At 40.9% G+C, this 13,671-nt stretch overlaps 1 protein-coding gene across 1 annotated transcript; it reads left to right on the forward strand.

The window, feature by feature from the left end:
* Positions 1–797: 797 nt before the first annotated feature.
* On the forward strand, positions 798–13,670 carry LOC108929070 (midkine-B-like). The gene is made up of 5 exons (XM_018743380.2): positions 798–968; positions 10,566–10,648; positions 10,969–11,148; positions 12,699–12,866; positions 13,468–13,670. The coding sequence occupies exons 2-5, from the start codon at positions 10,567–10,569 to the stop codon at positions 13,494–13,496; spliced, it is 459 nt and encodes a 152-aa protein (XP_018598896.1). The 5' UTR covers positions 798–968; position 10,566; the 3' UTR covers positions 13,497–13,670.
* Position 13,671: the final 1 nt, after the last annotated feature.

Below are 13,671 nucleotides of genomic sequence, written 5' to 3' on the forward strand. Positions count from 1 at the left end.
GTGTTATCGGATGAAGACATTCTGCATCTTCTTTTTTTTTGTTTGGCATGAAATTGCATATTTACATGGAGCATTTCTGAGCTTTTGAATGTTGTGTGATCTACTTCAGATAAGAACCCTAGAAACCCAGTTTTTGGCCCTACCCGCTTCAGACAGTGTGTAAATTACTTGTGGCCGAGGGTACTTGTTGTGAGACTCGGTCAGGGGATAGCTACAATTTTTTTATACCTTATAAAAACTGTGTATTGCTCTTGAAGGTCCAGAAGATAATGTACGTTCATAAGGCACATCAGAATCTTTTGGCTAAATAACAGAAAAAAAGAAAAATTCTACTGAAACAGGGTGCAGGGTACAGCTTAATCTTGTTCTTGAGCTGCTTTTTCTCTTCAGTGTATTCTTTACTGTATGTGTATTATTTATTTATGAACAAAACTTAGACAGGGAATCATTCGGCTGTTAAATGAATTGCACTGATACTGTCAGTGTAGGGTTAGGGTTATAGGGTTAAATATCTGTGTGCCCCAGGATTCCTAACCTTAACTCCAAGTACCAGTTGGACTTATTTGTCAACTGAAATTATGGAGAAAATCAACAACAACAAAAAAAATTAAAAGCACTGAACGGGTTTCAGCTGTTTTGTAAGATTTTTTTAAAAAAAAAAAAAAACCAAGTGGCTTTATAGAAAAAAGGCGTCTGTTCAAGACACTTAAAGACAGTTTGACGTGGGGGATGGGGTTTGGGGGGGGGGGGGGGTCATGACGCCACGCGCTGGTCCATTTAAAAGTGGTTCATGTTGGACCAGATGGAACTAGTTTTGCAGAGAAAGAGGCGCAAAGCGCAGCGCACACGCACACACACACTCACAGTGCGCTGAAGGAGAACTTCAGTAGTAAAGATAATAAAGAGCCGCAGCCGCACCAATAAGAATAAGAAGAAGTGAAGAAAAAGAAAGAAACGAGGTCGTCCAAGTAAGTGGAGCTCGGTTCGAGTCCCGCAGCCGGCTGCGAACACACATCATCATGTCCGGCATCACCTGGGAACGTGCGTAAAATGTGTGCAGGGCGGAGAAAGTGCAAATGGCACTTTCACGCTGTTAGTTGTTCATTGCACTGTTTCAGTACCATCTCACCATGGTGCGTAGAGTAGAGAAAGTCTTGTTTATTTAACTAGTCTATCAATGCACTTCAACTCAGACTTTTGTGCTGTTAGGCGACTGTCACTGTGCGCAAAACTGATAAAATTTAGATGAACAGTGATGAACAATTTAGGTCGATTTAGTGGAATGGAAAAGTTCACCTAAATATGAAATTTTCATGATGAACAGTCACAGTGTCTATGTGTGTACTCGTGAGAGTGTTCTCATGAGTGTGCGGGTTTCAAACCCGGCAGCTGAACGCACACAATGCCTTTCCTCATATACAGATGATTTAGTTCTAAGATTATGTGAGATATTAATTGTAAATTTTTTTTATAAAGTGAATGTGGCACACGTATGTGGAAGAAGGAAAACAGCAGGGAAAGGAACTGGACTTTCAGGCAAAGAAAGATTAATTTTGCGCAAATGCGCAATTTCTGGAAACGCGAGACCCGAACTGACCTGTTTTTCCCCGCATCATGTGATGTGATCTGGTTGAAACGCATAGCAATTTTAAAAAATATAAACTTTATAACTATCAGGATAACAGTGACATTACAAGTCCGAAGAGCTTTACAGTAAATATTTTAATTTTCCATTTTATTTCTATAAGTTGTTCTTTATAGAAATGCTGTTCCTACATTTCTTTATTCTAAGATTTGTGAAATCAGTAACCCTTTTTGTTGGTAGAAGTGCTGAACCAGTAAGAGACTTTATGAAATGAATTGCTAGGTAAACCAATAGATTACTAAAATTTGAGGACAAATGTAACAGTAACATTAATGAGTTAAACCCCTGTTTGTTCAGAACGGCTCTACAAGGGCACCCTGCAATGTTGAAAAATTAAATGGCATAAAAGGGATTAATAGTGGGGAAAGCTCTGCTTATTGCCTGCAAAGTGAGGATAAGGACATTGCACTTGTTGACTACACAAGCAACCAGTTGCCAAGGATATAAAGTTTTACTGCAAAGTTTAATTTGGTTCCCTTGGAGCTACATGTGTTTCCAAGCAAGTGTGCATCATATTTCATGTGCCTCAGAAAAAAAACTCTTGAAGACAACTGAGCAACCTTTGGTCTCAAGGTAATCTTGAGGCAGAGTGGAAATAGGTAATCACTTAATTTCCACTTTACTCTTCGTTAATCGATTGAAGTTATACAATGTATGAAATCAATTGTCAGTGAAAGAGCCCATCATACGGCTGTAGGATTTTCCAGTAGAATTTTCTGTCCTCTGTGTGTGGATCATAAAGAGATGGTTTGGTTTTATATATGGGAAATTGCAGGCATGCTGAGGATGTTTAATCCGAGTGTTATTATTAACAGCAGTGAAGCACCACTGGACTTGCTGAGGAGTCCGTTGGTAGGACCCCAGTGGAGATACAGGGCTGTGGTTGTGAAGCTCTTGGTGTAAATATTGTGGCGTGGCTTTTACATCAAAACTTTGAGTCCAGAGTGGGAGCGGGAGCAGGATACTGCGCTTTCCCCCAGCTCAGCTCTGCACTGTTGGGCTAGCGCTGGTGGCTAACGCTAATTCCATGCTTTGATCGCTACTTTGAGCACCCCTGAATGGCCCTTTGTGTTTAGCTACTTCACTCTTTTCTACTTATAAGCTGAATGGGACCCTAAAAGTCCCAGGATAACTAGGTTACAATGGAATAGGCCCTTTCTGGGGGTGTCCCTCTTTCAGTGCCCCAAACCATCTCCACTATAGCATTTCTGAAGCTGCCCCCCTCCCCATCCCCTCTGGACATCCAAAGAAGAGTTTCTAAGTGCCTGTGTTTGTTGATTGTAATTCATGTAACGGCTCTCAACAAAACAACAAAAACAACAGTTTCTTTGCATTTTATGTAATGATTTTAAGTAAGGTTGAGAACCTTTTTTTTTTTTTTTGAATACTGCGGGTACAGTCCCATCCTGAGGCAAGCCAAGTACACACTCAGATTTTGGAAGTGTTACAGTTTGGCAGATGGACATCAACAATTCCTAAGAGAAAGGATAAAACATCTTTTAAAGAGAGCAATTTTAATGTAAAACTTGACGTGGAAAAGTTATATCCTAGAACAAAGGCCACTTTATAAGAGAAGGAAACTTTAAATTTGAACTTTGCATCTTCCTTTTGATTTGTTCATTTTTTAAGGGAACATTTAGTTCTAGTGGACTTGGTCCTCAGCAGTATCTACAGCAGCTGTTAGTTTGTCCTACAATCCAATAATGTCTTCTTACTGTAGTAGTTTTGAACTTTTCCTATTCTTCTCATCTGGCTCTTATGTATCACCTTGTAGCTCGAAGCACTGTTAAGAACTGGAAGCACCCTTTCCCTTTTGTTTCCATACATGAGTTTTGATTAGACAAAAAGGTTTGCTTAAAGGCTGTGAAAAGTGAATGAGAAATTGTTTAAATGTACCCTTTGCTATCGCTCATGTCTAAACTTTTCAGGAGGATTAAGTGCTGTGGCTTGGCTATTGAAGAAGGCAATGCTAAATGTGATGGCAGGTCCTGGATTTGGTCTCAGTGCTGGGTGATTCTGCTACCTTTTAAAACCATCAAATCCCAACACGCAGAAGAATTAGTTGGACAGAAAACACAGCTGATATGTATTGTGACGTGAGCAGTGTAAAGATATGGCCAGTTCTCAATACTCCATTTTAATTACTTCCAAACTGTTGCTTTTGTAATGATGTTACATTTCCTTATAAATTGGATATTTTACTTTTCTCAAGCATCTTCCAAAAAAGTTTAAAGAAAAACATACAGAAGTTATCCCCCAAGGTAGTGTGATTAAAAAGATACAGTCAAATGAAATTACGAAGTACATTGCTAACCATTCTGTAATACACAATGACATTTAATCTCTGTCTTCTATACCATGGTTATCAGTTGTCGCTAAAAAGACTATTACTTTGACTCACTTCTGCTCTGTTGTTAATTCTGAAAAGGAAGAGGTTGTGTTACTCAACCATTGACGGTCTGCATTTGGTTTCACTGTCAAAGGTCCAGTGCTGTGATTTTATTCCCAGAGGCCATTCTTGGTGAACCTGAAGACAAGCAGATGCATACTTCTTGAAAACTGAGGTTTCAGCTACAAGAGGCCAGGCGTTGAAGTTTCAAAGGAACATCTGAGAGAATTCCTGCAGGTCATGAAAGCTCTAGTAGCCATATGCAAGCATACAGGAATACAAGTTAAGAGGTGGAAATAAAGTTATATAATGCCCGGAGAGGCCTCATCTGAACTTTCCACTCAGTCTTGTTTACCATATTATGGAAGAACTTGAACGAAGGCTTGTTTCTTGTTTTGGGGAACTGATTTTGGGCACACAGAAACGTTTCATGATGTCTGAAAAGAGGGAAAAAGACAAAGCAAGACCTTATTGATGTTATTAGTCTTTAAAACGCAGTGAGGAGAATTTTGGTGCCTCGCTGTATTAATACAAAATATGGACAAAACTAAAGGTGAACCATACAGTATGTATGAACAAGAGGAGTCAGCTACCAGGAAATTTACTGCACACCATGAATCCTTAAAGATCAAACTTCACACAGTGAAATGTCTATATATTGAAACATGTTCTAAAGACATAACTTGGCATAAGAGGCTCTTCCTATTATTGCCTTTATACTTTTAGTAGACGAGAAGTGCTGCAATTTTTAATAGAAAACTGGGAGACCGGGATTTGGATTGCTGTTTTCTGGACTGAAAAATTAAATAGACTACGCTTAGTTACTTTCTCCACTCGGAGAACGTAATTCAATTCCTCTTATGGTGATAAGCCTGATTAGGCGGATTTCCTCTGTGCATTTTTTTCTTTTTGAAGTGACTTGACTTATGGAAGGCATTAGGCTATTTCTAAATTGCTCCTCTGAGGTTCAGTTAGTTGCTGCAAGTGGTCATTTTAGACTTTTCAGACACTGGTACTATGGTCACGACTGGGTGTCTTTCTGTGTTAAACTTGTGCACATTTTCTTTCTCATGTTTTTTTTTTTTTTGGATATGAAAAAGAAACAAACTTTAATTTTGAGTTTTTTGCGTTTATAAATTTAGCAGATGCTTTTCTTCAAAGTAACATACTAGCAGCGAAATGCATGTGCAGGTACACTTCTCAAAGAAGTCACTTTATCCGATGCCACCGTTTTTGAGTTAAATTGTGTGTACGTGAATAATTAATTTTCTTTGAGACAAAGTGGTGGTACTGTAATACTTGGTTACATATTCCATCATAAATTCCAGTGAGAACCCACCATCTCATCTGTTTTTCCTCAGCCGCTCTGGTCAGTGGCTGGTGCCCAAGTTCTTGAACTAATTTCTGCGTGAAACACTCTAAAATGTTTCTTCCCAAAGGATTAAGCTAGATCCAGGCACGGTCAGGGCCAGAACTCCTATCCAGCTTGGCAGGGAAAATAGGCTCTTGTACGTGCTTTTAACTAATGGGTTAACTGGATCTCAGAGCTGTTGTTCTCTACAGCTCACGCTGCAAGGCCATGGCAATGCATACAAATAAAGCTCCTCGTCCTATTTGGCTGTTAACAGCCTTGTTTATCATCTCATTTGGACTTCTTTTCAGATGAAATATGAGAGCAGGATGAAGCGCAGAGAATTTGTATTTTCATTGTATTTGATTTGAGAATTTACCGTTTTATTTTTTTAATAACCCATGTTTTTCAGCATGGTCAAAATGAGGCAGTTGGTGAAATATGTAGTTACACCTTGAGTACAAATTTAAGTGTTATTTCTGAAGTGAACAGAAGACTTGTGTTTCTTAATTATGGAAGCTTCTGTCCATTTTTAGTCAATTTTGCTTTGATGACACAAATGATGTAGCTGAATGTCCTCAAAAAAAGTACTCTCTTGCATGTACAAAAGGGCCTTCACATTTCCCCTCCCAAATCTTTAGGTTTTGTGTTTGTTTTTGTCTGCTCATGCAAATAAGTTTACATTCAGATGGACGGAAGAGTAACTTGCTTCTTAGGCACGGCATGAGATCTCTGTTGTGAAGCCTTTTAAAGGACATAAAAGGAGGCGAGAAAAGGCATCGTTCTTGAACCAAAGGATCTGTACTCCTCGCAGAGAGAAATAAAGGCTTTTGAGGAGTACTAGGCCTCACACTGCTCAGGGCCCGCTATGCGCAATGAAGCCTGCTGGGTGCTGCTACTGTGTGTCGTCAGGCGAACCCCTTAATATTTACAGCTGAGGTAGAGGAGGAAACTAAGAGCAAATCTGAACCACTTACTGGTTTGTTTCAAAATCGAAATAGAAGAACTCTGCTATCTTCTGGAAGAAATAAAGTTTCTCAAAAGTGAGAGCGTTGAGTGAAAACTTGTTAAATTATTTGTGTGTGTGTGGGGGGGGGTTGCACTACAGCAAGATTTACAGGGTCAGTGGAACACTTTATGAATCTGTTTTCAAAGGAATGTTAAGTGCCTGATGGGTCTGTCTTGCCACATCTGCCTTTGGCTCACACTTTCAATCTTCCTTGAGTTCTGATTGAGTGTTCAAATGAAACCGCTGGTGCTTCATCCCTGACTATAATGTTGTCAGGTGAATACATGGCGTTGCAGTGGAGTCGTCTGGATTGCTCAGCTAAAATATCACCCATCAATGCAGACACATGGGAACAATCTCTATAATGGAGACGCTGGCCCTCCCTACTCACTAATGCAGAATCCCAGAGAGGGACTGGCACACTCTCCCAGTTGAACCTATTCAACCTTTCCTGGGAACCTTGAAGAGTCCTGAAGGGTCCCCCCCCCCACCTCCTTATTTTGTTAAGAAACCCTGGTGGGAGTCTGGTTGATTATTTTACTTGTGTTAGTAGTGAGATCCTGCAGGCCAAGCGTTCAGAATGATGCAATGTGTGTGCTTACTGCTGGGTGCCAACCCTAAAGACATAATGGCTCATATGATGCGAAAGGTATACAGTGAATCGTGCTTTGTTTCTGTCATGTGCCCCGCATTCTAGGCAAAGGCACTGGCAGCACAAAACAGTTTGGAAATCCTGCGAGTTGGCCATTTTGAGTGAATGCAAATTGCATCGTGATGATGAAGGTACGAGAAGAGGAACAATATCTAACAACAGGAACAGCAGGACAATGAACTCCTCGTGATGTAGAAAGCTGTATAAGCAGTGTCCTGTTCAGATCAGCATTGTTGTTGTTCCTGAAGAGGTCGAGTCCCTGCCACCTCATCCAAAAATTAGCAGTTACTGGTATAAGTGTTTTTAATGTTAAATGTAATCAAATGACTCATCAGGATTTTATTTTTGCCAGATGGGAGAGCTACACAAGAATTTCCTTTGTGGTTATTCTGGTGAAGATACTCTTTGGAAACAGATGCTGAATACCGAGGATAGTCATGTTTCTGCAATCACACCAACATTATGTTGTGGTTGAACGTAACTGCCTGTGATCAAGTTGGGATGAGGGGTCTCGAAAATCAGTCTGACAAAACAAATGTGTGGCATGGAGGAAGGCAGCACATACATATAGAGTACACAAAACACACCATGCACACTTAGAAAAGGAAACACATTACTTTTTTCCCTACTTGACAATAAAAAGGGACCTGCAAGTTATTTTCTTTGTGACATCTCGCCCAGCTCCAGAGTTCCAGAATAAAGGCTACAGAATCCAGAAATCCGGAGTCAGTGTCTTCGTGTCGTGATGGACGATGAATTCTTCACAAGCCAGATCTTATGCTCTACAATGGCATATTTACCACTAGAGACTGGAGCTTCTGACATTGTACATACAGTAATGCCAAGTTTTACTGAAAATGTTTGGCCCTGCAAGGAAAGTACAGAAAGCTTCCTCAATATGCTTTGATAGTAGCATTATAGATGAATCAATGGAAGAAATAACACTGGGTTTCGTGGCAACACCCAGTCTCAAATAAGCATTAGAGGCAGTTTGTTCCCACAGACTTTTATCTCTAGATGGCAGGTCTAATCCAGTCAAAATCAACACCTCAGTATCCTTCACTAAACATTGACGATTTTCTCTTGCCTATGGTCATGCAAGAATGAGTTTATTTCTGAAAACAGAAAGTTGTTGAATTGAAGAGAAATGCAAAACAAAATTTGTAGATATCTGAATGCTGGTGTCAGAAATGTTAAATAATTTAAATATTTTATCTTTTTTTGCCATTTCTAATTGCATTTATTTCCTAAAATTTCCTTTTATTGGAGAGGAAATCCTAGATTTTAACCTCTGAGCCAATAGATGATAGTAAGGTATACATGCACAGCTTGTGTCTGGTGTTTCTGAAAGTTGGTGATCAATAACGATGATGAATTGTCCACATTTATGGGATGACGAGTTAACATGTGGCATTGAATAGGAGTTTGTGGAGGCTGAGTGTTTTTATTTTAATTTTAAACAGGTTTTAATTTCAATGTAACTCAAAGTTAAATTATTTTTTTAAATCTCTTTGAAACTATTTCTGCTACATAGCGACATGTGAAACTTTTACAGAACCTAACTCACAAAAAAATCGAATGGATGTCTTTAATAAATTATTGTGAATTAGGCAGGTGAAAGTGACTATGAAGTAAATACACACACATTGGCTAGAGTCACTTCTCCCGAGCAGGACTGCAGTGAGCTGGGGGCGGATGGACCCAGGATGGGATGCCAGTCTGTTGCAAGGCACCCCAAGCGGGACTCGAGCTCCAGACCCGCCAGAGAGCAGGACCCGGCCAAACCCACTGCATCACCGCTCCCCCCATGAAGTAAATAACTGAGATTAAATAAGTCTCAGTTCTCATTTATGTTCATAAATTGAGGAGACAGTGTGGTGGAACTGAAAATGCCCCCCCACAAAGCAAAACACATTTTTTCAGTGCAGTGCAGTTGATGCGATTTGGCAGCAGGTTAAATGTCATGAGCATTCCAGGTACTTCTTGAAGACTGGGAGCCACCCTCAAAGCTTTGGCATTTAGTCTAGTGCCACGTGATATTTCTAGTACTGGGATTTGGCTTTATGCTGTAAAGCACAAAATAGAGCTCACCTTAATCACAATGATAAACACTATCATTTAAGAAGAGCTTCATGCTTTCTGATGCCTCCATAAGAATCTTTAGGCTTGTGCTAATCAGCCACAGTGATTCATTGCTCAGACATGGAATAAACCTTGAGAATTGTTGAGAAGACTCTGATGACCTCATTCTGTCACCGTCTGAAACACAGTTGTTTGATAAGAAGAGGTAGTTACTGCTGAAACCTGAAACAATATAAAGGTCACTTTTGGTATCATTATTATGTGATTGAAAAATTGAATAGCATGTTGGATTTTCTCTCTTTGTGTAACAGTAGTGAACTGCATAATTTAACTCAGCTGTATTGTTAACCTGTTCATCTGTTTATCAGTTTATTCAGCAAATTATAATTAAATAGTATAGCTTGTTGTACAGTACAGTACTGTATATCCAAGTTCATTCCATGTGCTTCATTTTTGCCTAAAAGTATTTCACATGCAGTTACTGGACAGCTAAAGGTAGGTGCCTAGGTAGAGTCATGGGCATCGCCACCAGGACTAAGCTCAAACAGAATTTGTGAGTCACAAAAAATAACCACTGGAACAATTCTGTTAAATGCAAGATGTTTTTTTCCAGTTAACAGCTGTGTTTCTGGCAAACAGCCTGGGTATGTTCTTTGCCTGGTAACGTGGTGGTTAGAGCTGTTTCCTTGCAATCAATCAAAACAACCTGGGTTTGAATCCCCGCTGCTGCTGTGGTACTTATCGTAAATTGCACCAGTAAAAATTACTCAGCTTTATGAGCGGGTACTAATTTAAAGTAGCTTACTAACATTACCTGATATTGTAAGCTCCTTTGGAGAAAAGCATGAATAAATAATAATTACAAAGAGCTGCTCTCATGCGATAGTCTCAGTAGGTTAATGGCTCAGTGCGACGTGCTGTAAACCAGAGGTCATGTTGTAACCGTATATCTGGCACATTGTCCTTTAATAAATGGTATACCGATGGCTATTAAATGTTGTTATTGTAGACAAATCACACTGGTATATTTCTGGTGTGTTTATTTGTTTAGCTGATACTTTTCCTGAAAGTGACTTGCAGTGTTAAGGTATAAGCAATTATTTACTCACTTGTACAGATGGGTAAATTTACTGGAGCAATTCAGGGTAGGTACTTTGCTCAAGAGTATTACAGCCAGAAGGGGGGAATCAAACCCATGACCTTTGGATGCAAAGGCAGCAGCACTTTCCACTATGCTACTAGCTGCCCCCAACTACAGTGCAAATATGTGGTTGAAGGATTCTTGCTGACATACACTGGGTAATAAAGTGTTACTTGGCACATTACTCCCACCTTTGACTGTTAATATTTGAATTTGCCATCAGTGGTGATTTGACACAAAACCTCTTGTTGAAATTTAGCAGTGTTAAAATGGTTCCTTCTGGATTCCCTGTCCAGGATGCGAGGTGTATACTCACTTGTCATCATTCTGCTGCTGGCTCTGGTGATGGTTTCTTCAGAAGCAGCCAAACCGAAGAAAGGTACAAAAATCTGTCTCATTGTCATGCTATTATTTATTCGCATAGTTGGCTTACTTTATAAAGGCATTTTATTCCATTTTAGTTCTGAGTTTAAAGTACAGGTACTTGGTGGTGACAAGAACATAATATGGAATCAAATACATGCGGCAAACGCCGGAATAGCATTACTGTCAAGTGCACTATGCGTTCATGCAACAGTATCTCTGCCTTTGTGTGAAACTTATAAACTGTCACGTATGTCTTACATTTGCATGTGCATACACAGTGCAAAGAAAACCCATTGTATGTGATGCACTCCTCCCTCTTTCATGGCCCTACAGAGAAGACAGAAAAGGGTAAAGGTGCCAAGGGCGGCAGCACAGAGTGCATGGACTGGCAGTACGGGAAGTGCGTGCCCAGCAACGGGGACTGCGGTGTTGGCATCCGGGAAGCCACATGCAGTGGCCAGGTCAAGAAGCTCAAGTGCAAAGTGCCCTGCAACTGGAAGAAGGACATTGGCCGTAAGTAAGCACTGCGACTGACTGGAGGTAAACCAATTGCGCGAAAATGCTTTTAAAAAGTTGTTTTTTCGTGATCTAGTTATGTGTGACGTACTCTAAACTATCTACCTAGTCAGGTAAGAGGCTGTTTGCACTGCTGTAATGGATGTATTCATATCTACGTAGCATATCACAGTAGCTGGGGCAACAGGTGGAGTAGTGCTTAGAATCGTCCCTTCACAATGAAGGACGTGGGTTCCAATCTCATCTTCAGTCATGGCTCCTGCCCTGAAGTACCTCCTGTAAACATTGCTGAGCTGTATAAATGGGTAAATCATTTGAAGCTGCTTAACATAAAAACCTGACATTGAAAGACACGCACACCGTCTGAAACCACTTGTCCCATGCGAGGACGCGGGGAGCCGGAGCCTAACCCGGCAACACAGGGCGCAAGGCTGGAGGGGGAGGGGGCACACCCAGGACAGGACGCCAGTCCGTCGCAAGGCGCCTCAAGCGGGACTCAAACCCCAGACCCACCGGAAAGCAGGAGCCGGTCAAACACACTGTGCCACCACACCCCCTCACCCTTTAGAGAAAGGAGTCAGTTAAATGAATAAATAATAATCACGTGTTGTTCCTTCCATAGCTAATCTAGAACCTGCTGATTATACACAGGGTATTCACCGCAGCAGGGTCTTTGTGTATTTTTTCCACAGTTGTTGTAACTGTAATGTTTCCGTATGTTGTAACAGCAAACCCCGGAGCGCACACTTTCTTCACTAAAGCATTTAAGGGAAAGAAATTACAGCTAGAGCTTCTTCACACAGTGTTCAGTTTCATATGTTAGTCGAAAAGGCAGCTCATCAGCACATTCCAGCCGTCATAACGGCTAAACAAGAGGAAGCGGGTCAATTTATCAGACAGAAGCTGTGGAGTCGCTGGGATATGGCCTTCAAATCTGATTTATAACGCAAGCGGTTTCCAAATGTGAAGGTCGCCTGCATCGGCCTAATGAACCATCTTGCACCATGACTTATTTAAGCAGGACTGTGCTGTAGTCCTGTCTAATAGATGACACTGCCGAGCATGGTGAACATCTCCCGTTCATGCCATAACTGTACACTTTCCCAGAATCAGAACTTTGGAGTTCCCAGCATTTGACATTTTTACCCGTCTAAATCTTTCATTTCTGTCTCCCTGTTCTGCAGTCCCACACTGTGTTGTTAATAAATCACACAGGAGTTGAGGTAATGACTAACACTCCGTTTAGCATCAGATTTGTTTAGCATCTGGAACTTTTAATTTATTATCCAGCAACTGAAATAACTGTAATTACAGCAGAAGGCAGAAGGTTTTGGAGGCATGGTCCTCTGTTCCACTGGGTTTCCCTGCACCTCGAGGCTTATTGGAACCCAGTTACAGGTCACTGTACAAACCCAATTACCACACCTGGTTTTCCAAGTTGTGATCATGCCCTGACTGCAGGGCGAATCCCGTAAAGGAAGCTTACTCCCAGCAGGCTGCCCTATTAAGACAGCTTGTTCAGCTTTTTCCCCCTTTGTGTCCCTCAGCCGACTGCAAGTACAAATTTGGAAACTGGGGAGAGTGTGACACTGCCACTGGGACCATGAACCGCTCTGGGACCCTGAAGAAAGCCCTGTACAATGCAGAGTGCCAGACCACTGTGAAGGTGTCCAAACCCTGCGCGCCAAAGATCAAGAGCAAGACAAAGGCCAAAGGTCTGTCCAAACCCTCTGGAAAGTTCTCTTTAGGACTGGATAACAGTGGAAGTGGGCAGCAGCTACCATTCTCACAAATGAGTTACAAATCCTGGCCAGCAGGTGGAGTAATGGTTACGACCCATGTCTCATAAGCAGATGGTCTCCAGTTTGAATTCACATCCTGCTGTAGTTCCCATGATTGAGGTGTTTGCTGTTCAGTAAGAATGTTCAGCTGTGTAAATAAGTAAATCACTGTAAAGTTCATTACATACCGTTAGATTTTACCTCGGACAAAGATGTCCAATAAATAACAGTTAATATTTTGTCTTCTGTAACATTTCAGGCTAAATGTAATTCACATTTACTTTATGGGGTATGTTACCAGGGAATCTAGTTAACTAACAGTAGTAATAAATATGTTAACAGCTCTTTCAATATAATATGACTGGCAGAAAGTCTGATTAAAGTCTGAGACCGTATCTGGTTCGTGTACATACTGCTTAATTAATAGGTAAAAAAATGTATGCTGTATGGGGAAATTGTTGTTTCCTTCATGTGTTTATCACCGCGGCCAATTTGAATAATGTTTGACATTACTGTACTTCTTCTTGTCTCACAGGCAAGAGGGGGAAGGGAAGAGAGAACTGAAGAAGGGAATCCGAGGGCTGCGAGTGTCACCACTGATGTAACACTGCACTTTCATATTTACTCCACCCTGAAGCACCACAGTTTTTCAGACCCCTCCACACCCCAAGCACACACTTATATTATGGTATCCTGGAAGCTGAAACCCAGAAATCCTACTCCAATTTTTAAAAACATT

The sequence above is a fragment of the Scleropages formosus genome, chromosome 7 (assembly GCF_900964775.1).
Source record: "Scleropages formosus chromosome 7, fSclFor1.1, whole genome shotgun sequence".
Classification (NCBI taxonomy): Eukaryota; Metazoa; Chordata; class Actinopteri; order Osteoglossiformes; family Osteoglossidae; genus Scleropages; species Scleropages formosus.

Bases quoted from the DNA above. Each gene is read 5' to 3' on its own strand.
- LOC108929070 (XM_018743380.2), top strand. From the start codon at position 10,567: ATGCGAGGTGTATACTCACTTGTCATCATTCTGCTGCTGGCTCTGGTG. The intron at 10,649-10,968 runs GTACAAAAATCT...ATGGCCCTACAG, and splicing joins AGCAGCCAAACCGAAGAAAG to AGAAGACAGAAAAGGGTAAA. The intron at 12,867-13,467 runs GTCTGTCCAAAC...CTTGTCTCACAG, and splicing joins GAGCAAGACAAAGGCCAAAG to GCAAGAGGGGGAAGGGAAGA.